Source organism: Microtus oregoni, unplaced genomic scaffold (genome assembly GCF_018167655.1).
Source record: "Microtus oregoni isolate MIOR12 unplaced genomic scaffold, Mior012 000016F_ref0000370, whole genome shotgun sequence".
Lineage (NCBI taxonomy): Eukaryota > Metazoa > Chordata > Mammalia > Rodentia > Cricetidae > Microtus > Microtus oregoni.
This window is the reverse complement of record NW_024543075.1, coordinates 5,604,912-5,629,946: the sequence shown is the minus strand read 5'-3', so window position 1 is coordinate 5,629,946 and position 25,035 is coordinate 5,604,912. Positions and strand designations below refer to the sequence as shown.

General features: G+C 45.7%; 1 protein-coding gene across 2 annotated transcripts in view; it reads left to right on the top strand.

Annotated features, from left to right (window-relative positions):
- Positions 1-25,035, top strand: part of Inpp5a (inositol polyphosphate-5-phosphatase A) — a 195,420-nt gene that overhangs the window by 64,891 nt on the left and 105,494 nt on the right. For both annotated transcript variants that reach the window (XM_041666416.1, XM_041666418.1), the window contains exon 3: positions 21,786-21,886. In XM_041666416.1, coding sequence (XP_041522350.1) covers positions 21,786-21,886 — 101 coding nt within the window. The remainder of the gene's footprint in view (positions 1-21,785; positions 21,887-25,035) is intronic.

The following is a 25,035-nucleotide window of genomic DNA, read 5'->3' as shown; positions in this document are numbered from 1 at the left end:
TGGAAAGACCTTTTCTTTGCATAATGGTGGAAGGGAGGATGGATGAATGAAAGAATAAATTACTGAGGCTGGAAGGGAATTATCTTCCAGCATGAACAGTGCTGAAAACGGTCTGTGGCTGGGACAAGGAACAACCTGGAATATAGGGATATGGGGCAGAAGTTTGCACAAAAGGCCTCTGGGACCATGGAGAGCTTGGCCTTTTCTGTGGGGGCAGGCCTAGTAGAGTGGAAATGCTGGGGTCATATCTGCTACAACTGTGGGTTGGGATGGAAAACTTGTTCAAGGGAGCTGGCAGCATGGGAAGTACTCTACTAGCATGGCCCTCTTGAGCAAGCGTGTCTCTTCTAAGCATGGAGAGGAGTTGAAGGTGATGGACGAGTCTGTCTGATTTGAAGACATTATTGCTAGAGATTTATTTCGGTTGCCATTATTGACAAGTAGGGCACACGGCTCTGATTGACAGCCCTTTTTTATTTGAGATGGGGTCTTGTTTTGTTGCACAGGTTGATCTTGAACTTGTGAACTCAAGCAGTTTTCCCACCTCAGCTTCCTGGGGAGCCGGACTACAGGTGCCACCATCTTGCTTCACTCTGACCAGGAATCATAAGTACACCCTTTGTAAAGGAATCCCAAGTATGGATGAATACTTTTCTAGAAATTTATCTCTGGCAGAAAGTCCTGAAAGCAGATCTGCCAACCATGTCTTCTGTGAAGGAAGTGATCCTGCATGCCAAGGTTGTGTTTCTGTCCTAAGTGATCTGCTGGCACAGTGAAGGGCACAGGCCTTTTCATGCCTACCAGGAAGAGGCTTCAGGGCATGGCTGCAAACCCCACTGCAGGCCCAGGAATCCGGCAGGAAATGTTCCGTTCTCACCATAGCCATCCTTGCTATGTGACTCCAAGCAAGCTTTGTAACCTCTCTGCACATCCTGTCCTAAGGTAATGGTACCCACGCCATTAGAGTAAGGATTAGTGAAGATATTGCAAAGAAAGTACCTGTGAATCTTCCTGGCTCAGGTTCTGTGAGGAAATAGAGGACATAGACAAGGTGCTTCCTGCACCACCTGTCACCTGTCCTTCTCAGTCACTCATTTGTTCCGGGGACTCTGGGATGTGGGATGAATGTAGGTGTGTGCTGTATGGAGCGGGCTGCCCTGGGCTTCTGGTAGTTGAAGGGCTCACAGAAGAAAGGGTCTGGATGTGACTTAGCAGAGCTAGCAAGGTCCTTCTGGACTCTGAAAGAGTCAGTGTTATTGAAAGACAGGCCAAGCACACATTGGAAAGACAACAGCCTCACTCAGGATTTGCAGTTCTGAAGAAAGACACATAAGCCCTCAGCTGGCAAAGAGACCAGGGCCTGTGTTCTGCCCCACTAGAAATACCATGTGGGAATTTAACACTCTTTCAAATTTTCCAGGACCACAATTAACAAAATGGAAAGAAAAAATGGAATGGATTGTTTCTGTTGCTTTTGTTTTTGAGGCAGGGTCCTACTATACAGTTGACCTGGAACTCGCTATATAGACCAGACCAGGCTGTCTTGAACTCACAGAGATCTGTCTGACTGTGCCTCCTGAGTGCATGAATTTATTTAATATTATGTTGGATTTAACTCGGTAATTCTAAGCTGTTATTGCTTTGGCGTGTGATCAGCATAGTTAGTAATAAAACTTTATGTATGTTGGGAATCGAGTGTGTTTTATGCTTAAGGTACATCTGTGTAGGACAGCCAGTAGTCACCAGGAAAGGTGGCTGGCTGCTGAGTGTCTTGATGTGCCCTTAGCTTCCTTTTTCTACTTTTTTTTCACTTGAGAGTTGTATTGATGAGCCTGTTGCCATAGCAGCATGAGGCATATCAGGGCTGAGTGTGGTCAGTATTTGTCCTATTAAGCTTTCTATTGCTGTGATGAAAAACATGACCAAAGTAAGTTGGGGAGGAAAGAGTTTCTTTGGCTTACACTTCTACACTGTAGTCCATCCCTGAAGGAAATCAGGGCAGGAACTCAAACAGGGCAGGATCCTAGAGGGAAGAAGCTGATGTAGAGGCCATGGAGGGGTGCTGCTTACAGGCTTGCTCCTCATAGCTTATTCAGCCTGCTTTCTTATAGAATCTAGGACTACCAGCCCAGAAATGGCACCATCCATAATGGGTTGAGCACTTTCCCATCCATCACGAATTTAAAAAATGTCCCACGAGCTTCCCTAGAGCCCATTCTAATGGTGTTTCCATCCTCTCAAATGGCTTTAGCTTGTGTCAGGCTGACATAAAACTGGCCAGCACAGTATTTTTTGGAAGGAGTATATGGGTTTACATCAAGGGCATCTTGTTTGCTCATGTCCTTTCTTAGGGCACACTCTTTAGCAGATCTCCAGATGTGTGGGGTCACCCAAGTGATCTGGATCAGAGGTCCAGCAGCTCAACCCCAGGCTAACGCAGTCTGCCATTGAGGTGGTTGATTACTCAGTCATATAACTATGAACGTGTGAAGATACTTGTCTGGGAGAAATTATTGGACACCAACTGTGTTCCTTCGTATACATTGGAAAGATTGGTGTGGTGGCAGGTCTCATAGTCTCTTATGTCTCTGTCCTTCCTTTTGTTTCCCATTTCCTAAGTCAGTAGTGGTGTCATAGGCTACAATATGCTGGATGCCCCTTGTCTGCAGTGCTCTGGGTATCCAAGGGCTGCAGAGTGCTAGGTTCCTCTGGGCTGTACTGCTCTGGGTGCTCCTGTGCTCTGTCAAGCCTGGTCCCTGGGTTTTTTTTTTAATATTTATTTATTATGTATACAATATTCTGTCTGTCTGTATGCCTGCAGGCCAGAAGAGGGCACCAGACCCCATCACAGATGGTTGTGAGCCACCATGTGGTTGCTGGGAATTGAACTCAGGACCTTTGGAAGATTAGGCAATGCTCTTAACCTCTGAGCCATCTCTCCAGCCCTGGTCCCTGGGTTTTGATGCTGTGCTCAGCCCTTCCTTCCAGCTTCCTCAGATGTTTGGTGATTGAGTCGTCATTCTTCATACCCAATTTTATAGATAAGAAACTTGAGGCTGAAAGAGGCTATGAGATGTTCCTGCAGCTACAAAACTGATTGGTTGTCAGGATAAGAGCCCTGTCACTGCTGTCCCAAAGCCATGCTTGCCAGCAGCAAGAACTGGAAGAAGAGGCAAGCAAGACTTGGAGAGAGGAGGTGCAGGATTGAGGCTCGGTGGTGCTACGGAGGGCTGGTGGATGTTCTCAGAGTTGGGTCGGAGTGTGGGAAGTAGGTGCCAAAGAGGATCCTTGTGACTTCCTATAGTTGGGTGGAGAAGAAGGAGATGGGAGACTCATAGCTCTGTTAGCCTTTCTCTGCAGCATAGGTTGTTGTGCCAGAGGGAAGTGGGTAGAGTGGGACACTTAAAGAAAAACAAAGTTGACTGAGCCATGAAGACTGTGCTGGATGGTTTTATGCCAACTTGACACAGCCTAGAAGTCATCTGACAGATGGGAACCTCAGTTGAGAAAATAAGATCTCGTTGTAAGGTTTTTCTTAATTAGTGATTGATGGGGAAGGGCTCGGCCCATTGTGGGTGGTGCCTTCTCTGGACTGTTGGTCCTGGGTGGTCCTGGATTCTATAACAGAGCAGACTGAGCAAGCTATAAGGAGCACGCTAGTCAGCAGCTCCTCTCCATGGCGTCTTCATCAGCTCCTGCTTCCAGGTTCCTGCCCTGTTTGAGTTCTTATCCTGACTTCCTTCAGTGATGTGTCAGTGCTGTGGAAGTGTAAGCCAGATAAGCCCTTTCCTCCCAACTTGCTTTTTGGTCATGGTGTTTCATCGCAGCAGCAGAAAGCCTAAGACAAGACCCAGGGCAGAATGTCTTATGAGTTTCTGACAACCTAGCCAAGAACTCTCTGTGCAGCCCTTAGAAAGCTCTCCCGTGCCAGCTGTCCTGGTGACTCAGATGAGCCTGGAAGAGTACAGTTTGGTTCTGAGGACCCAGGTCTAAAAAGTGTTGATGGGGTCAAGGTAGGAGAAGCTGAGACTACTGATATGGAGACCAGGCTGTAGTTAGGGCTCAAGGAGCTGACAGGGGCCTTGGGGACCTTAGGAGCTCTGGACTTCACATATGGGAGCCCCCTCTCTACTGTGTTTCTTTAACACCAGTGAGCTAGAAGTTGCCAGAGTGAAGAGGGACTTTATGAGATTCTTTGTGGTAGGCAGCTTCCTGAGAGAGGTGTTCAGTAGTCCCACAGCTTCTCTGGCTGATCTTACAAGGCCATGACTTCCTGCTAGAATCCAGGAAAATACATGGAAGCCTTGCTGTGCTGTTTGGTTTTCAGTTTGATTTTACCCTTATCTTGGTTGGAGGCGCTTACTTCTTATATGAAATGGATCAGTCCATATAGCTTAGAATTCCTTAAGCAGAGGATTCAAGGACAGGACCTAGATCCCCAGCTGACTTCTCTGCCACTCTTCACAGGCTACAGGCGAACTGTTAGTAGTTTCTGCCCATAAGGGAAGGACACAGCAAGAGCCCCTGGCCTTATCAAGTAGCCTTAGGCTGTGTTCTAAGGCCAACCATGTTGCCTGTCCTATGCAGAGCAGTGAGATACCTCCATCCCAGCTGACCCTCTGTGCTAGGCATGGACTTGAGAGAGGGGCCAAGTAGGAGCTCCACCTAGTGGATCCCAAACTAGAAAGCCATAGACCCAAATGTGGGGTACCTGTTACTCAGCCCACAGGGATGTAGGAGAGCCCACACCTGAGCCCAAGGGCTGTGGGTGTTTAGAGCCTGGCATTTGTAGCAGGGCCGGGGAGCTCTTTTGTCCCTCTGTGCTTATTCTGGTGGTGAGCCTCCTGTGGTATGGCCTGCAGGATGTAATTCCTTTTTAGGTCACCAACATTCCTCTTTGGAGGAAACCTACCTAACAAGGCCTGGTTGTTGCTATTTTTAACTCTGCTCTTGGCAGTGTACAGAGTTGGTGACCACAGGCTCACAGTGCAAGCTTCCTGAGAGCTGAGTATGGCCCTGTGTTTGGGCATCTGCACAACGTCACAGAGAAGGGACTTATTGTTAGAAGGCTGTGCGCCAACCTGCTCCAGTGTATTTAATTCCCTGTGCTTTTTCTAGCCAAAATGTCTAGTTCACTCTTTTCAAAATATTTTAACATATTTAATATTAAATATTATTTAATATATTTTTGAGCTTTCCTTGAAGAATATCGTTCAAGGAAATGGCACTAGAACCCCTATACCAACTGTGTTATCTTTAAGTCAGAAGCAGTTTCTTGTTTCCTGGAGAAGAACTGTTAGTTCCATTGTTAGGCAAGGGCAGTGTTGAATGGAGCTCCATATAGTACACAGCCACACCCTATGGAGGACTGGAGTTGTTTTGCAGTGTGCTTCCTGCCAGTGGTGTCATGATGTGATATTCTATACCAGCTGACTTGCATTTTTTAATTAATAAAATTTATTCTATGTGTTTTCACATCATGTATCTTGATGCCATTGATTTCCCATCCCTTTGCATCTGCTCTCCACCCCTGCACTCTCCCCCAGAATAAAACAAAATTCAAGAGAAAAAAATGAAGAAAATAAAGTGAAAAAAATTTTTTTTTAAAAGGAAGGGGAAGGAATTAAAAATCTTACAATGGAAACTGTAATGTGATCTAACAAGTCACACTGTATACTCCTTGGTCAATACATCTCTACTTGCAAGTGTTCATTACAAAGAATTGTTGGTCTGGTTCGAAGACTGTGATCTCTTCTACACATTCAGTATTAGGCACCCATTAGGACTCTTCTTGGACATCCTGCTGGCACCCTGTGTTGTGAATATCCTGCAACTTTGGGTCTGTGGGTCACCTAAGCTCCAGCAGATCATAGATGGAGTGGATGTTGGGGCAGGCCAAGTCATAACCCTGGGTCTGGGCCTAGGCAGCTGTAGGGTTGGTCTGTCAGGTGGGAAATGGGGACAGCTGTCTCATGCTCACAGTTTGAGTGGTGGCTCACTCACACCTCCGCTAACAGGGTTGAATCTGTTGTACTGCCCTGTTGGGGGCAGGGCCTGCTCTCCCATGTGCCCAGACATTAGTGGGCAGGAGGTAGGGCTTCTTAGTCCTGCCAATGCTGCCACAAGGCAGATGAGAAATGGGGCCACTCTCTCACAATCACATCTTTAGGCCTGGTTCACTCACACTGCATTGACATGGTTGACTCCTTGGGGCCACTCTGTTGAGCTTCAGGACCTGTTCTCCCAAGTGTTGCAGCTGGTGGGAGTCAGGAACTTCCACTCTTATGACCATATAACCAGTTCTCCCACCTGCCCCAGGTGTTGAGAGGCATGGGTGGGCTTCTTTCTCCTGCCCATGGTACCTCAAGACAGATGAGAAATGGGGGCATCTCTCTCATGCTTACAACTTTGGGGCTGGCTAACCTATCTTCACAAACAGAGTTGGCTCGATTGTGCTGCCCTAGTGAGGTGCAGAGTCTGTTCTCAGAGTGTTGTAACCAGCTGACTTCACACTCTATCCTGCAGACATCCTGATGTGAGGCAGCCTATGAGGTCCACTGGCTTCACCAAGAAAACTGATCTTACTGCTCTCAAGCCAGCTATATTGTTTGCCCAGGTTCTTCAAGGGCACAGAGTTTCTTCCAGTGGCCAGTTAAGGGCAGCCCAGGATCCAATTGATTGTCTTGTAGCTTGTGAGGACTTTGCATGAGGTCTCCATCCTCCCTCGTCCTAAGTGGGGCAGCTCTGTGCCCATCATGTTGACATCTCTCTAGCCCTTGATTCAGTTTTTGGCATGAATGCTGAGGTGAAAGCAATACCACTTGTCTTCCTGTGCTCTGAGTACTTGGTGTAGTTGTACGTTTTTTTTGTTGGGACTGCCAGCGTGCAAATAATGAGACGGAGACTTATTAATTATGAAAGTTTGGCCGTTAGCTTAGGCTTGTCCCCAACTAGCTCTTCTAACTAATTTAACCTGCTTCCATTAATTTACATTCTGTCATGTGGCTCAGCTCTGTACCAAATATCTAACTTCTTCAGAATCTCATTGGCATCTAGCTGATGACTCCACCTTTCTTCCTCTCCACAATTCTTTCTCTCTGCCCAAAGTCCCGCCTTTACCTCCTGCCCAGCTATTGACTATTCATCTCTTTATTACATCAATCACAGAAATACATCTTCACACAGTGTACACATATCCCACAACATTTCCTCCTTTTTTGTCTAAATAGAAAGGAAAAGGTTTAACTCTAACACAGTAAAATTATATATAATAAGAACAATTATCAGGTATTGTATAAATAAAAAGGAAAGGTTTTAACTCTAATATAGTAAAACTTGGTACAATAAGAACAATTATAAGGTAAGAATTAAATTCACAATGTCCAGTCCATATGTATTTGGCAAATATGGAGAAAGTACTATATTATCTATCCTGTCTTAGTGAGTTCAAAGTTTTATACCTAAACCATTTTCTATCATAACTTGTATTACCATCCTAAAAATATCTTTTTAAAACTAAAAACATCTTCTTAGATAAACAACTTAAGCTTTTAAGTCTCTCAACCTTTATAAACTTTGCTCCTCTCTTATGAGTTTCTTTTTTGAATTTCGTAACAAGGAAAAGTGTAACTATAACTATTTAGTCTTCAGCTCTATCAAAGACCTAAGGAGGATAAATATTACCTGAGTAAATAGGAAGTACAGAACAAGCAATTTCCAAAACCGTAGACATGACAGAAGCACCTGACTGCCTAGATATTCACCCTAGATTTTTCTGCAGTGTTGATCTACAGGCCTAGAATATCTGACAGACTTTTCTGCGAAGCTGAAATTTTGAAGGACTTCTCTACCTTGTCTTAGCAAAGTTTGGTAGTCACTTCTTTTTGTGTCCTGCTTGTTCATTTTAGACAGCATGCTGCAGCATTTGAGGCAAGGGCAGTTTCTCGACCAGTGGTTAATTTGTTACAATGAAAGCAAGCTCTATATAGAGGTGCTTTGATGCCTTTCATCCTTTTTTTTTTTTGAAGAAAATTGGTGCTGCCATGAGCAGATGTGTCTCACTATCATGAAAAACTGTATGTTATTAAAATACTTTAAATGCCATATTTTGTAGGTCTTTGAAGTATTTGAAGACTATCTGCTTATCTAAACTGTATCTCTTGTTTGACCTTGAAAACATACCTAACCTGGTCACAAATTTGATTGTTAGATGACTACTGCTAACTTATATTTCTAACTTATCCTAAATAATAGTTTCAAGGACTTAAATAACTCTTAAGGACTAGAAATTTACATTACATTGTTAAATGAGCTGCATTGGCACAATACCTTAAACAAGAGTAAAAACATATATACAGTATAACAAAAATAAAAATAGCCTTAAACTTATATCAGTGTACACAATTCATACCAATATAAAATATTTAAGACTAGTATTTGCTTTATTAGGTTAAAAGTAGATTCAATAATCTACCCTTTTATCCTATCATTCCTATATTCTTTTTTCTTTTCAGAACAAGATCCCTGAATCTAATCTTCTTTGCTTAGTTTCCTCCCATACTATGACCAATAATAACTTGTAGCCAAACCCCATAAACAATGCTAAACACCCATAATTCCTTAAACAGCCCCAAACCCCACCTCTTGGGAATGTGGATGTTATGTTCTCTAGACTGCTTCCTGTTGTCTGGGGGTGATAGTATCTTTATGGGACCCTGAGAAAATTGGGATAATGGTCAAGTCCTGCGAAAACTAGCTGTGTTATTTTTTGTTTAGTCTCTGTGTGATGGTAAAGTATAGATCTTATCTGAAGTCTTGACTGGAGTAGTCTGTGAGGCTAGACCATCTCAGCTAGCAGCTTTGAAGTTGTTCTAGATGCAGAATTTTCAGGAAACTGCAACAGAGGCGTTTTGAGATGATGAATCACCTGGGCTACTTGTCTTTATTGGTATCTGGTTCTTTTTTCTGAAAATACACAAACTTTTGGTGGTAACATATATATCTGTATTAACACGAGTATGGGATATGTGGTGTGCACAAGTCAGCTAAAGATGATTTTTTTTTGTAGTATGTTTGAATAGGTAAAAGGCATCTGTCAACTTTATAAATCCTTTTGGATTACAGATCCAAACTGTAATGTCTTAAGTCATGAAGACTCTGTAACCAACAAGATGTATCACATCTCATCCAGTCTTAGAGTGCTCCCATATTGAGGGATCAGCATATATGTCACCTGTCCTGTAGTCTTTCTTGCCTTTTTCCTCATGTCTATAGCCAAGATCCCCAGGAGGTCACCCCTGATCAAATCTGATCTTTATTAATTTTGACAGAATCCATAGCTTTTTGTTTCCTGTGAAAACAAAAGCACAACCTCTTCCCCAAGGCAACACTTCCCCAACTGACTTCCATTCTGAATCCAAGAATGTCTTGGAATCTCTAACGTATATAGATTTGTTTAATTTATCAGCCCCTTTTATAATTCAATGTCTCTCAGCAGCTGCCATTCTCTTTTCATTAGCATTTAAACAATTCAGAATTAACAAAGCAACCATAAATAGTCCAAACTCCCTGTGTTACAATATTTTTCATCCTTACGCGGCTTAATTTTTATACTACTTTACTTTCTCTTTAAAGACTATTATTTTTAAACTATCTTTTATGACTGTCTATACCTATTTTCTTTTTTCTTCAGTACCTAAGCACCTTTTTAAGTATATCATACCTTTTTAGAGGTGTGTGTGTGTGTGTGTGTGTGTGTGTGTATGTGTGTGTGTGCGCGCGTGCGTGTGTGTGTCTAGACCTGGGTTTTTGCACATCTAAAGCCATATCCTTGCAGCATTTTCTGACCGCGGGAGATAAATCTTAAACTGCTAGGCTACTGCTGTGGAGTGGTGCTGGCAACTGCCTCTACTCCCCTCATGAGACTAGCCTCATGCCAGTGGGTACTAGCCCTGGAGCTGCATTTACTCTCCCCAGCGCTGGGAATTTGTTATGTCTGCCTGAAGCAGGAGTTTGTACTCAGTGTCAACTGCTCAAGTGCTCAGCTGCACAGCAGGGCCTCTTAAAAGAGCCATACCTCTCTGTACACTGAGCCTACTGGAGAGATGGCTTTCTCAGGCCCTATGTGAATATTCGAGCCCCAGGTTGGGTGCCAAATATGGTTGTACTTTTTCATCAGGCCCATCAGCCTACAACCTGGTACCTATATTTTCATCAGTTCCTACAACAATTGTCTAAGGAGGGCAATTACACTACAAACCCTCAACTGATACCTGGGCCTATGAAACAGGTGGGAAAGCAAGAATCACAGTTCTGGGTAGTTCCTGGACAGAGTTTGCTCTTCCTCTGCTCACCCTACCCATTGCTAAATGGACAGATACAGCTGGCTGACTTGCTTACTGGAGCCTACAGAAGTGCTCAGGAGCTTTTAAGATAGACATTCATTATTGCTATTATTAAGAATCAAATTATCTGAACCCATAATGAAGTAAGTGACAGTAAAACTGAAGTTAGTGATTGCTTCGGGTTCATCTCTTCTTAATGACTTTCTTGTGCTGTCTTTGCCTGTGGCCCTAGTTGACCTGACTGTGCTGTGAGTCTGGAATTGCGGCATTGCAATGAATTAATGGTGTTTCCATCCCCAGGGTGTTGGTGTGTATTAGTGGGCTAGGGGAATTGGCCACAGGGAAAGGGTAGATGCTGTGTGCAACCCTTTTCCAGCCTGCCATTGCCTACATAGTGAATTGGGAAAGCATTCTCATTTGACCACTGAGAAGACGTATGTTTGTTCCCTAGGGCAGTGATTCCTGGGATGTTTTAGAAAGAAGATTGTGAGCCTGCTTTGTCTCATGACATTGTAGCCAAATTGCTTAGCTGTCTCAGAACCCCTGGCGCTGGCCTTCTCCCTGTCTTCCCACAGAGAGTGGCAGTATCCTATTCTTGTGCCCTTGGGACTTTCTGCTTTCTCAGCATAGTGTTTACATGTGCTTTACAAATTACTACATGGCTTCATTCCCTTGTAAAAGAAATAGCTCTTTTTTAAATGTTATCCAAAAATGTCCAACAGCATGTCACTAAAGCATCTTCTGATGAGTTTCTTTGAATTCCTTGTTGTGTACAGTGATGGGGAGAGTTTTGAATATGCTTTCATTGGTGCGTGCAGTCTGGTCCTTGTGCTAGCCTTTTAGGCAGCTGGGGATGCTGGATGCAGGTTCCATGCGGAGTGTCACAACAGGACGGTCATAAGGAACCTGCCTTCTCATCAGCAAGCTAGAAGAGGACAGAGATTTTGAAGATCAGAATTTTCCACCATCCAGACATGCTCACTGTGACACTTGACAGTGTTTTTAATTCCATTCCAGTGCTCCAGCAGGGACTGTGTGGTCACTGGCCAAGGAGATGCAAGCTTGGGTCTCTCTGGCTTTGTTTCCACTCAGTTAGACTATGCGTGTATTTAGCACATTTGCCTGGTCAGTATCAAGCCTGTGGATGTAGAGGGTAGTGGCATGAACTCCAGGCCACCAGCCCCACACCCCATCTGCGCTTGTTTGTTTGTCTGTTTCTTTGTTTATCTGTCTGTCTGTCTTCTATCTATCTGTCTATCATCTATCTGACTGTCTCTCTGTCTAATGTGTAGGAGTTTTTTTTTTTTGCCTACATGCATGTATGTATACCTCATGCATGTCTGATGCCCTTTATAAGAATGTGTTGGGTTCCTTGGAACTGGTGATATGGATGGTTGTGAGCCACCATGTAGGCACTTGAAACCAAACTCAGGTCTCTAGAAAAGAAGGCAGGCTCTTAACCACTGAGCCATCTTTCCAGCCCAGAAGATTTGTGATTTTCTCATCAGCTCCTCTGCTTTCATTATCTTCAAGCAAAACTGGACAGTGGGACAAGTCATCCACAAATGTTCTTAGGATTATCTGCAAAGGATCAAGAAGGAGTCTCCTGCTCTTTTGTCACTCATCTGAAGGACAACAGCAAGTCCTAGTGAGCATCAGCCACGAACCAGATGCCCAGGGTCTTTCTGCTCCTCGTGTCATTGTTAGACTTGATTGCTCTCCTGGTAGAAACTGTGATTTTATTGGGATATTCTTCACATGTGGCTCACTTCATATGATTGGAATATTTAGTGAGGGGTTCTGATAATGTATTCATGAAACCCTCAGCATGACCAAGATGTGATTGTGCATTACATGTGGAGGTCTGGGTCCTCTGTTATCCCTTCTCTTCCACTGCTACCACCAGGCAGCTAGCTTGCTTTATGATGAACCAGCATTTCTAGTTTTATTCACTCATTCTTTCATTTGTATAACAGGCCCTAATAACATATGTTCTTTTCTTGTGGCTCTTGTTCCTGTGGTCAGAGGACAGCTTCTGTGACTTCCATCCTTTAATATCCATTGAGACTTGGTTTATGGGCAGCAGAGACTTCTTCGGAGAACATGCCCTGACAAGAGCTCATATCCTGCAGGCACTGAGCGTGTGGTTCTGTTTTTGTCATAGGTTTTGGCTTATGATTATCTATCCTGTGTCCTGATTATGTTTATATTCATGAGACTATGGTGAATGTGTACATTTGTACACATGTGTACCATGACCGTGAGTCTGCATGTGCATATGTGTTTTCACAGTCATTTTGGCCCAGTGTGCTTTGTGTCATTGCCCCTTCTTCCAGGTTGTCTTTCTTTCTTCCTCTCTGATGGCTTTGAAGTGTTCATCTTCTGAGGCCTTTTCTGTCGTCTGTACTGCCCCCCCCCCCCTTCCCACATGCTCCATATGCTCACTGTGAAGTGGGTCTTTCTCTGTATGACTGCTTCAAGTCTGTATCTTCCTAACATGGGGCCCTGGCTGGCAGCACACCTGAGGCGTCCCTGGCCTCCCTGCACTTTGCACTTTTCACTTGCTGTCCAGGCTAGGCACTATAGGAGGACATATGTCTCCTCCAGGGTTATCTGGTACCTTGCCACAGGCCTTGTGAGGCTGGTGACTTAGTGGGTTTGGTTCTGGGAAGGATCTTGAACTGTTCCCTTTTACACAGCCACATTATATAGAGTAGGTTACACAGCCTTGCCACTGTGAGCGCTGATACTGCTGGGCTGGCTCTTCCCTCCATCCTTCTTGCTCTGTGCACATATTGCTTTTTGTTCTTGGTTTCCCATTCCTGCTCTGTTTTGGGTTTTGCATTTTGTTCTCCTTTCTGTTTTAAATGTTTGCCTTTTTTAAACCAACATTTTGTGTGGTTGCTCTGGTTTTATGACACACGGTCATGTGTAGTTAACAGCAGGGATTCATTCTGAGAAGTTTGTCATGAGATACTTTTGCCAAGCGAGCATCTAGTGCGTACTCCAGCCATTCAGTGTGGCCCCTGGATGTAGTTAGGAGGAGATAGTGATTAAAGATGGAGGAGGCTGTTGCTGCACATTAGGCAGACTAATTTAGGGAAGCCTTTTTTTAGTAAGGAGGAGCAGAACCCTCTGTCTGTGAAGATACAACACACTGAATATGGATACCAGGGACAGCCATCTTATGGCAGCTGTTCTATAATGCTTGAGCAGTATACTGGCTGTGTAGGATTGGCTGTGTCCGGGCATCGCCACAGATACAAACACCGTGACATGATGAGGTGGTAGGATTTCCAGTTCCATTATGGTCTTGGAGACCACTGTCAAACACATGGCTTGTCATTGACGGAGACATTATTTTGAGTTCGTGACAGGAGAGGTAGGAATGCTCCTCTGTCTGATCTATTGCACCTGAGTGCTGTGTGGAAGTGCTGAGGTTGTCTAGAGTGATATGTGGCTTAGAATCTCATCTGTGTGTGCTGAAGAACCTAACAGGCACTACCATTGCTTCAAACCTGAGATCTGTACCCCAACTAGCCAATTTGATTTCGGAAATGAGGCCCAGTCTATGGTTGGCCTTGTGTTTTCCCTGAAAAGCTCAGCTTTTATACAGGCATGAATGGCTAGCCAAGCCCAAACAGATAGTCCCTACCCCAATGGCCTAGAGATGCTACATTTTCTCTTGAGAACCTGCCTTGATAGTACTCCCAGTCTGCATTTTATGCTGTTGAGATGTCCTTGAAGGTATTTTGGTGGTTCCCTTCCTTGGACATTGCTTTTACAGAGTCCAGCCCTAGCCTAGGTTTTTGCCATTAGTGTTTGTAGGTTTTCTGCCGCAGAGGCCTGTGAATCTTGGAATTGATGCTTCTGAGATTCTGTTTCAGGTGCTCCAGGAGCCTGTTCATGGGCAAGTTCAAGTCTTGGTTTTCTTGATAGTGGTGGTCCATGCTGCTCTGCCCCGCTCTGGCTTTCCTTTTCCAGCTTTGCATCATTTCTCCCTTGCCTTCATTGCATCCTTCCGCTTTCTTCCTGCCAGGCGCTTCTCAGGCTGATGTTGCTGGTTGTCACATTTATCTTTTACTTGCTCTTTTCTGGTGCCCTTTGTGACTTGTTCCTTATGGTGTTACTTTGTTCCTTCCTTGGGGTTACTGTGGCCCTCATCTCTCAGTCTGTTTGGCTCTTAGTTTCTGACTCTATAGGCACAGTGGATGTAACTCACTCTGCTGCGTGGTTCTGCACAGGCTTCTCTGTAGACAGGACCTTCTAGCCGTCAGGTAGTTAATAGGGTTTTCCAGAACTCCAGGAACTCCTAGAACTTCTCACTGCTGCTGCTGCTGCTGGTGGCGATGGTAGTTTCTGAGATTCCTGGTGTGCTGGCGCCCTCTCCTGTCAGTTGTTGAGTCCAGGGACCCTGGCTGGTTGTTACTTATTTCCTGATTGTTACTTCTTGAATTCCATGGTTTTTGTCTTGTCAAATGCTTTCCTTTTTTTTGGGGGGGGGGGGGGGGAGGTCCTTCCTTCATGCTTTATTGCCCAGTTACCTGGGGTGACTTGTTATTTTCTTTTCTTTTTGTTTACCTACTTTAACTTGCAGACCCGTGAGATTTCCCTTGAGCCCACACACTGGAATCTGCCCCATAGTCCTTGGGACATATCCCGTTTCCTGATCTAACTTTTTGCTGATCTAGAAGCCCTGATCCAGGGTGGGGTGGTAGTTGCTATATTGTTTTCAGTCACACTGAGGCTGAGGTGTAGGCTATTCTGCTTATGTATAAATAATGTATCATTTGTATGTGGTGTTGTGCATGCGTAGCATGTGTTCAATATATGTAAATATATATACACACAAATATGTATTTATATATGTCTGTCTATCTATCTGAAATTTGGAGGGACAAATTTTGGGGATTAAATTCAGCCATCCTGGAATCTACATATCTAAAGCAGTAAGAAGCCATGTTTCCGGTTGCCTGGGCTTTTCTTCCACTCCAAGGACCCCAGAGACCTCTTGGAAATCTCTGCCCCAGTGTTGCTCAGGGCAGAGCAGGTCTGTAGTTAAGATTTTCTGAATTTTCATCTTCTATGAAGTTGTATTTATTTTACCTTTTTTCCTGATGGATGTGGCCTGTGTTCTTGTCAGCATATGAATCTGTTCCCTGCATGACATCAGGGGACTGGAGTATCTCCGCTGAGTCTGTGTTTTATTTCTTGCCTTTACATGGACATAGGACTTTTTTAGTCTTTGGCTTTCATAGGTTTGGTGGTGTTTGGTTTTTTTCTGGCTTAGCTTGCCAGGAATCCATCGACTTTCTAGAGTCTGTGAATCTCAGAAAGCTAGGAAGACATTTAGCTGTGGTTGTGTAAAATGCCTTTTTTTTCTGCTCTGCTCCCCTCTTTTCCTTCGTATTCCAGTCACAGTCCTCTGTCACATAAGGGTTCAGTCATCCGTGTTTCTCCCAAGAGGGACTCATGTACTACATGGTAGATAGGTTGTCATGCAGCTAAAAATTTCCTCTAACCCAAGAAAAGTGCAGCTGAAGAAGCAAGAGAAGAGGGTATACAGAAGAGGGAGGAGAACCCCAAGGGCATGCATCATGGAAGCCAAGCAGAGGTGGACTTCACCTGGAGGGGCCTTTCTTTTATTTATTCTCCTCTTCCTCCTCCTCCTCCTATTATTATTATTATTATTATTATTATTATTATTATTATTAGCTTTTTGGGACAGGGTTTCTCTGTATAATAGCCCTGACAGTCTAAGAACTTGCTGTGTAGATAAGGCTGGCTTTGAGCTCACAGAGATCCACTTGTCTCTGCCTTCTGAGTGCTGGGATTAAAGCTGTGCACCACCACTACCTGACCTGGAAGATCCTTCTTAACATGGAAAGTTCTGGGTATGATATTGGCCTGCAGATGAATCTGTTATGAAAGTAAGCATACTGCAAAACCTCTTGAAATACAGTCCATGAGGAGAATGGACACACCAACAGCAAGGCATCTTGATGTACATCTGTGAGGAGAACAATCACACCAATAAAACACCTGGATCTAAGTCCATAAAGAGAATGGGCACACAGCAAAACACCTGGATGTAAGTCCATGAGGAGAACAATCACACCAACAAAACACCTGGATACAAGTCCAAGGAGAACAATCACACCAACAAAACACCTGGATGTAAGTCCGTGAAGAGAACAATCACACCAACAAAACACCTGGATGTTAGTCCATAAAGAGAATGGGCACACAGCAAAACACCTGGATGTTAGTCCGTGAGGAAAACGGGCACACCAACAAAACACCTGGATGTTAGTCCATGAGGAGAACGGGCACACCAACAAAACACCTGGATGTTAGTCCGTGAGGAGAACAATCACACCAACAAAACACCTGGATGTTAGTCCGTGAGGAGAACAATCACATCAACAAAACACCTGGATGTTAGTCCGTGAGGAGAACAATCACACCAACAAAACACCTGGATGTTAGTCCGTGAGGAGAACGGGCACACCAACAAAACACCTGGATGTTAGTCCATGAGGAGAACGGCACACCAACAAAACACCTGAATGTTAGTCCGTGAGGAGAACAATCACATCAACAAAACACCTGGATGTTAGTCCGTGAGGAGAACAATCACATCAACAAAACACCTGGATGTTAGTCCGTGAGGAGAACAGTCACATCAACAAAACACCTGGATGTTAGTCCGTGAGGAGAACAATCACATCAACAAAACACCTGGATGTTAGTCCGTGAGGAGAACGGGCACACCAACAAAACACCTGGATGTTAGTCCGTGAGGAGAATGGGCACACCAACAAAACACCTGGATGTTAGTCCGTGAGGAGAACGGGCACACCAACAAAACACCTGGATGTTAGTCCGTGAGGAGAACGGGCACACCAACAAAACACCTGGATGTTAGTCCGTGAGGGGCATGGGCACACCAACAAAACACCTGGATGTTAGTCCGTGAGGAGAATGGGCACACCAACAAAACACTTGGATGTAAGTTCATGAGGAGAACAGGCACACCAACAAAACACTTGGATGTAAGTTCATGAGGAGAACGGGCACACCGGAAGAGCACCTGCATGAGCTCTGAATGATACTCCTGTTTGAGTTCTTGTTAGACAGGTCCTAGGTGTGTGTTCTCATGAGAGAAGCATGCGCTATTAGCAGAGTGGCCCAAGCTGGGGCCAGTGCGTGGAACCTACAAGGAATATCTGCCTACCTAGCTCATGCCCCTGGTGCTGCTGCTATGACCAGGTGGGGCCATCCTGGCCTGACCCTCTGAGGTGACCACTCTTCATCTATACCCCAGTCACACAGACTGTTGGGATCTTAGGAGACAACAGCGCCCATTGCTTCCCTGGCCATGGTGGATGTGTTATAATGTAATTATCATTGTGGACTCCATATTCCCAAGTACAACAAGTTAGGACCCGAGTCAAATGTCCAGGCATGAAGGAAACAAAGGAGCCGTTCCAGGTGGTGGTGACCCATGAAGTCATGCACGGCCTTAGGCAAAGCTCGTGGGGGCTATCCTTGGGCACATGTTCTTGAAGTTGCAAAGCACCCTGGTTTTCAGGGAAAGTCAAAGCCTGTGCCACACACACCACAGCTGGCAGAGGCAGTGCTTGGGAATTTAGAATAAGATTAGGAAGGATGCTTCCTGCCCAGCCTGGGTCGGGTCAGAATTTGTCAGTGCTGGCCCACATCTGATAGTTCCTATGCAGATCTTCTCATCACTCCCTCTTTCCTTTAAAAGTCTTTGCTGATATTATACAAGAAACACTTCAGTCATACTTTATTTTTTAAAATTTTATTGCAGTGGAAAAAGCTATAGTACCCTTTGACCCCTGCCAGTCAGCCAGCTATCCTTCTAGAGTTGTTCTTGTGATTTGTATGAGGCTTCAGCTTCCATGTCCCATGCCCCTAAGCCAGCTGTTCAGGACCCTGAGACTTTCAGGGTTGTTTAGGGTTTTCTTTGATGAGCTCTTAATCCCCTTTCTGAAGCAGTCATAGCAGGGTTGAGGTCCTTCCTGGGTGAATCTGGTGGGCTCTTTGCGATGCCTGCACTTTCAGATATACACAGTGCCCTTATGCCCTAAGTGTCTGTGGTACATGGGCTGTGCTCTCTCTGGCCGTGTTGCTGGTTGTAGCTTTGGCTGATGCTCAGGTGGACTCGTTACTGCTATGGTTCTGTGGCTGTGCTGACATCTACTGTGTATGGTTAGCATCTTGTGTTTGCTGGCTTTCAGTTTGTAGCTGCCTGTCAGAAACTGCTCATTATCTGTCTATCTGTCTGTCTGTCTGTCTGTGTCTGTCTGTCTATCTATCTATCTATCTATCTATCTATCTATCTATCTATCGACAGTGTTTCTTTGTGTAACAGCTCTGACTGTCCTGGAACTCATTTTGTAGACAAGGCTAGCCTCAAAATCAGACATCTGCCTGCCTTTTCCTTCTGACTGCTGAGATTAAAGACCAGGAGCTGCCCTTTTTAACCAGAGACCTTCAGTGGAGCAGACTAGCCTGTTGGGTAGGTGTGACCCTTCAGAGTACCACCCATCTACTGTGTTCCTCCTCCTCCTGGACCTTTCCCCCTGAGTCTGATCTTGCTGTGTCCATTGTTCTGTCATGTGGAAGATAGCACTAGCCCTCTTTCAGGTGATATCTAAAGTTATCTTGTGGCCGCAGCATGGCCTGATCTACCTTCCTCTATTGTTCATTGTCCTCTCTGTCCTGGTGAGCTTATCTTTTCTTCTGGAGTGTTTGGCAGAGTCTAAACTCCTTCCAAGTACTGCCCATGGTGTCTGGGGAGAGATTTCTATGCCTGGTGCCATGCCATGCCTGACTTAATTAGGCTGAGGTTTTTCTTGTTAGCCTGTAGCTCCTTCCCTCGCAGCCTATAGGGGTGGGGGAGGTCTTCATGTAGCTGTTCATCTTAGATCCTTCTCTCTTGAAGATCATAGGTAGATCCTCTTTTGTAGGATCATAGTTGAGCCTTGAGTTCCAGTCATCCAAGTACTGACCTTTGTGTTAATAACAGCTGTTTGCTTAGACAACAATAAAAACTCATTTAGAAAGGGAAAATGTTACTTAGAAGTTAGATGACGACATGAGGAGAGGTGTTGTGTAACTCTGCTCATAGAGTGAAAGTTGTGACTTTTGGGGACATTCCTTCTGATTGGACCAAAAAGAAGAGCAGAGAAGCCAGCAGGTGCCTGCTCACAAGGGACCTAGGGTGTTCAGGCTTTGAACAGGAGGCTGTTAAAGTGGTTTCCATCAGCTTTCACGAGCTGAGTTGAAGACTGCTAGCATTGGTGTTAATTCATCTTTAATAGAAAGCAGGGGCGTCACCATGGATACCAGCATCCATGTCTGAGTGTCACGTTCCTCCACCTTCACTCTAGTTTAATAGAGCTAAGTAGTAACATCCTGAGGAGTTCTAGGAAGCTGGACTCAGCTGAGGAGGAGCTCATCCTTCACCCCCATTTCTTTTATTTATTTATTTATTTATTTATTTATTTATTTATTATGTATGCAGTATTCTATCTGTGTATATGCCTGCAGGCCAGAAGAGGGCACCAGACCTCATTACAGATGGTTGTGAGCCACCATGTGGTTGCTGGGAATTGAACTCAGGACCTTTGGAAGAGGAGGCAGTGCTCTTAACCACTGAGCCATGTCTCCAGCCCCTTCACCCCCATTTTTTGTGCAACACTGTGTATCAGGAATGCAGTGATAAAACCCACAGCGTGACAGAGAGCTTCAGGTGGGGCACTGTGCCTCTGAACTGCAGTCCTAACCTCTTTGAGGAAAGCGTGCATTGTCGGTAGGCCACAACTGGGATAGGTGGCTTCTGGGGCCTGCAGGGATGGGAGAGATCAGCTTGTGGCTGTTATCTTTGAGAGGAAAGGCTTTTGTCCACTGGTGGCTACTGCCCATGTGACATGGTCTTCATTATGTACTAAAGCTGGTCCTGGGCCCTGGGGGAGTTCCCCGTTGTAATGACTATATCTCTGAGATCTAGTCACTCCCTTCTGGTGCTGTCCTGGAGCACCTGCCCCGAGGCTGCGCAGCAGCTGCTGGACTTGATGCCTCACAGCTTCTACAACTGCACGGCTTCTTATGATGCTCATTTTGAAGCAATGTGGAACGGGACCTGGAATGCAGGGAAATGCAAGGCTGCAGGGCCATGGGTGGGGTGCTCATTGCACCCAAATTGCATCTAAATCTTTGGCACACTGGCTTCCAGCCCTGCTTGTGAGTTTTTCTGCTACCACCTCGGCCCTGTGGTGACAATAACCCCAACTTAGTGGTTCCTTCTCTGAATCCTGCCTTATAGCCCTTCCTTTCCACTATGCTAGTTCCTCAATGGCTGCTGGGGCTCAGCCTCCCTTCAGTGATCTCCCCTCCCCGCTGCTGCCCATCCTGTGCTCCAGGAGGGCAGAACCAAGTGCCTTAGCACCTTCCTGTCCAAGAGATGCTTGAGCTTCCTGTGTTGTAGTGCCCATTACTGGTGGATGTAGGCCTATACTGCTGTCTGGACACACTTTACTGTACCGCTCTTTGGCTAAAATGTTTAGGACTCAATGTATGTGTGGTGGAGGAGGTCAGTTAAATCAGAATCCTTGCTGGTAACTTCAACAATGTGCTAGGCACCTTCATGGGGGGGGGGGCGACGACGACGACCCAGGTAGAGTTTGTGAGCTATAGACAAGTTCAGGCAATGCCACTCAATGCCCATGAGATCGTGGATGTTTTTCTGTCATACACCAGCTCCTCCCCTGCTGTGAATTAGACAATAGGGCAATGCCTTGTAGGGCTAAAGAGAACACAAGATGTGCATATCTGGTGCTTCAGACATGAGACATGTACTGGAGTGAGCTTGGAAGCCAGCCTTGGTGATCCTGATAAGAATGAGACTGGGCATAGTAACTCCATACATTCATGGCCACATGCCAGCACACGGGCAGTGCTCGCATACTAACTTAAGCTGACACTCACATCCTCATGCATGGTGTGTACACATGAGAACATGCTGTCACACACATGGTTGCCGGGACTCTTAACTCTCAGCAGGTATGCATTAGCAGTGTTGATGTAATGAGGTTGTGGCTTGTGCTGAGGGGTTTCTAGATAGATGTTCTCTTGCCCACAAGTATTACTTTGTTGTAATTAGAGAATGATGCCTCTAGGTTACTGAAAAGGGTTCTCAGAAATTCTGAATCATTGCTAAGGAAGGAGGCTAGAAATAAACTGTTGGAAGCATAAAGGGGGCAACTCATAGAATCTGTTAAGAACTTGTGGGCACAGATGTGTGGCTTTTGCCCTGCTGTCTGGGGATGCTCTGGCTATGGAGATAGCATGTGAGATGTGCCATGTTGCTTTGCTGTGGTTTTGTACTCTAACTCTGTGCTTTCTCCCTAGGTCATGCACACACACAAGCCTCACTTCATGGCCTTGCACTGCCAAGAATTCGGAGGGAAAAACTACGAAGCCTCCATGTCTCACGTGGACAAGTTTGTCAAGTAAGTCTCAGCTGGAGTCTGTGGACTGGGGGTAGGTCTTTGGATGGGATGTGGTCTTGAATGCCACACTTTGAAACTCATCTGTGGGCCGTGTTGAGGCAGGTACAGTTTTCCCCAGAGGTGTGTCTCAGAGTCTGGCAGCTGCTTGCCTCCAAAGAGTAAGCACCTGTGCTGCTAGGCTAGAGGGATAGATCTTGGGGACCCCTTAGAGCACCTCGGGTGGATGGATGCTAGTCAGCCTGCTGCAGTGGATGATGGGTGATGGGCAAGGACTGAGTTCTACAGCAGCTTCTGTGCTTTGAATGCCTGGGAGGGTACCATTATGTCATCCAGGCAGGAGGCACTGTACATGTGAAACCAATGCAATATGCTCTGTGGCTCTTTAGAGGGCAGAAGCATCTGGGCTCAGCCCAGGAAGAAGGGCAGTGGGGTCTCTTGAGGTAGCTCTGTGAATGGACACAGAGGGAACAGGAGCAAGCAGGCCCCCAACCCTGAGTTCCAGGTTTGGAACTGGGACCCTTCTTCCTCTTTTGTGACTTTTGGACCCAGCTCAGAAGCCCCTGTTTGCCCTCAGACACCATTGTACCCATTCTGCCTTTTTTGGTCTTCTACAGGCATCCTAATGATGATCAGAAAGGTGACTAGGGATGTAGAGGGACAGTTAGAATTTAGGGAGTCCTGGACAGTTTTCAGTGGGGGAAATGACGTTCTGAAAGGACTGCAGAACCACGTCAAGGTTGCTTTGGGGGTCATGTGTTGTTCCTGCTGTGTGGCTTTGAAAGAAGTCGGCTAGGCCACAGCTTTGACCGTGGGGAATGTTAAAGAAGAAATGTCCGTGTGGTGTTCCTGGGATCTGCCCTCTGGTGGGAACAGCTTGACACGGACACAGCTGGGTCCTGAATTCGTAGCTTTGCCTCAGTTTCCTGGCATGCACCGAAGGTGCTACCCACCCTGTGGGTCTCCAGTGTTCCCTCATACCTGGCCCTGCTGCTGCCTCTGAGAGAACAGAGACAGAAAGAGAGAGACAGAGACAGAGAGACTGCATATGTGTGTCTGTTTCTGTGTAAGCCGGGGAGGTGCACATGCCATAGAGCTCATGTGGAGGTCAGAGGATAACTTTTTGGAGTCAATTTTTCCCACTTTTATGTGAGTTCTAGGGATCAAATTCAGGTTTCCAGAATTGTACAATAAGTGCCGTTACCCACTGAGCCATCTTACTGGCCCTTGTTGCCACTTTTTCTTGCCCCTTTACTCTTGTTTGCACCTGGCCTACACTTGACAAGAAAAGAGAAATGTTCCTTCAGTGCTCAAATGCCCCTGCTGGTGACAGCCAGGTACCGCAAGATCCTCAGCCAATCTGTTCACAAAGGGTGTCTCCCTGGCAATGTGTGCTGCAGGCCCACCACTCAAGCTCTTGGATCCTGATCAGGTGTCAGAAACCCCGCTCATTTCTCCCAAGCAGTCTATAACTTCAAGGCAGTTTTAATGAAGTGTTAAAAGCATCTCCCCAACACTCTGTAAGCAGATACTGGTCGTATGGAGAAGCATAGTGTGGAGCACAGCCGAAGCCATCCAGAGGGAAATCCATGCTCGGTTGGCCAGAGCACCAGCTCCGGTTGCAGCAGCGAAACAGCAAGGATAGGCAGAGACATGCTGGGTGGAATGTCTGGGCAGACTGCACCTCCCCCTGATCCTGGTGCATGGCCTGCAGGCCGAGAAGTGCCACATCCTGTGTCCGGAAGATCCTGCGTCACAACGTCTCACGTGGCTACCCTGCCTCAGAATGAATTCGGTTGTTGTAAAGTAGCACTTGGAGATGGGGATGCATCAGAGTAGCTTTGTGGCTTTGAGATAGGGAGGGTTTCTTTTAGAACATGCAGCTTAGAAAATAGGGTTCACATGTTTGTCATGAAGAGCCATATTGTTACAGATATTCTGAACAAAAGAAGAGCTAAATCACCTTATGAAAAACATCTACAGCACACGCCACTGACTGAAATCAGTGTTTCTGCTGAGAAATGCACGCTGATAAGGAAAAGAAAAGCTTGTGGCCTGAGCAGTCGAGCATCTGAAGGGAGAGGTGCAGTGGGCGCTGAGCCCTGGGCACCTGCAGGCCAGTGACCTTCCGAGAGGGATGTTCTACCACTACTGTCTCTTCAGTGTGCTGTGTGGCAGCGGTGTGTGCCTTGTTGCGCTGGCTTTAAAGAGCAGCCGTCCTTTGAGAAGCTGGGGGCTGCCAGGTACCTTCCTGTGCATTTCCTGCACAGTCCCCATTGCTCTTGGCTGACTTTAGCTTTTACCTGGACCATCTTCCTTAGCTATAGAGCTTTCTGTACTGTTTATTCCAGTACAAGTCAGCTGCTGCTGATTCTCTCAGCCTTTGTTTGTTTGAACAAGGCCATTGTTCTCATTTTTAAAAGCTGCGTTTATTAGGAATGAATGGGAGCTTGTCAGTTCCCTCACTACTTCAAGGACGCCGTGTCATTGTCTTCTGTGTTTCATTGTTCCTGACCAGAGCCCAGCCCTTGTGTCCATCTTCATCTTCTTGTGTATAATGTGCTTTCCTGGCGGCTCGCTTTCGTCTACATGCGGCTGCTTTGTCGCAGCTCAGTGTGCTGTGCTCTGGTTTAATATTGTTTATTCTGACCTGTGTGTCTATAGGTTTGACCAAGGTTGGAGAACATTAGTCCTCTGTTTCTGCAGGTGCTGCTTTTTGTGCCCCCTTCCCTTTCCCTTAGACTCAATGTTGCCCAGAGAGGCTCCGCTATCCCCCATGGAGTGGGAGCCCCTACTGCACTGCTTTCAGGGTGCTTGCCCTCAGTCCGTCCTATGAAACCCTGGTTCTCGTTTGTCAGCACCAGAAGCTCCTTTCTTCTGTACGTTCCTATTTGCCTTTAGGTCTCTGATCTTATTTATATTCACCATTTTAAGATTCTTTCAGGGGCTGAAGAGATGGCTCAGTGGTTAAGAGCACTGACTACTCTTCCAGAGGTCCTGAGTTCAATTCCCAGCAACCACATGGTGGCTCGCAGCCATCTATAATGAGACCTGGCGCCCCCTTCTGGCTTGCAGGCACACATGGAAGGAAGGAATGCTGTACACATGAATAAATAAATAAATAAATAATTTTAAAAAAGATTCTTTCAGCT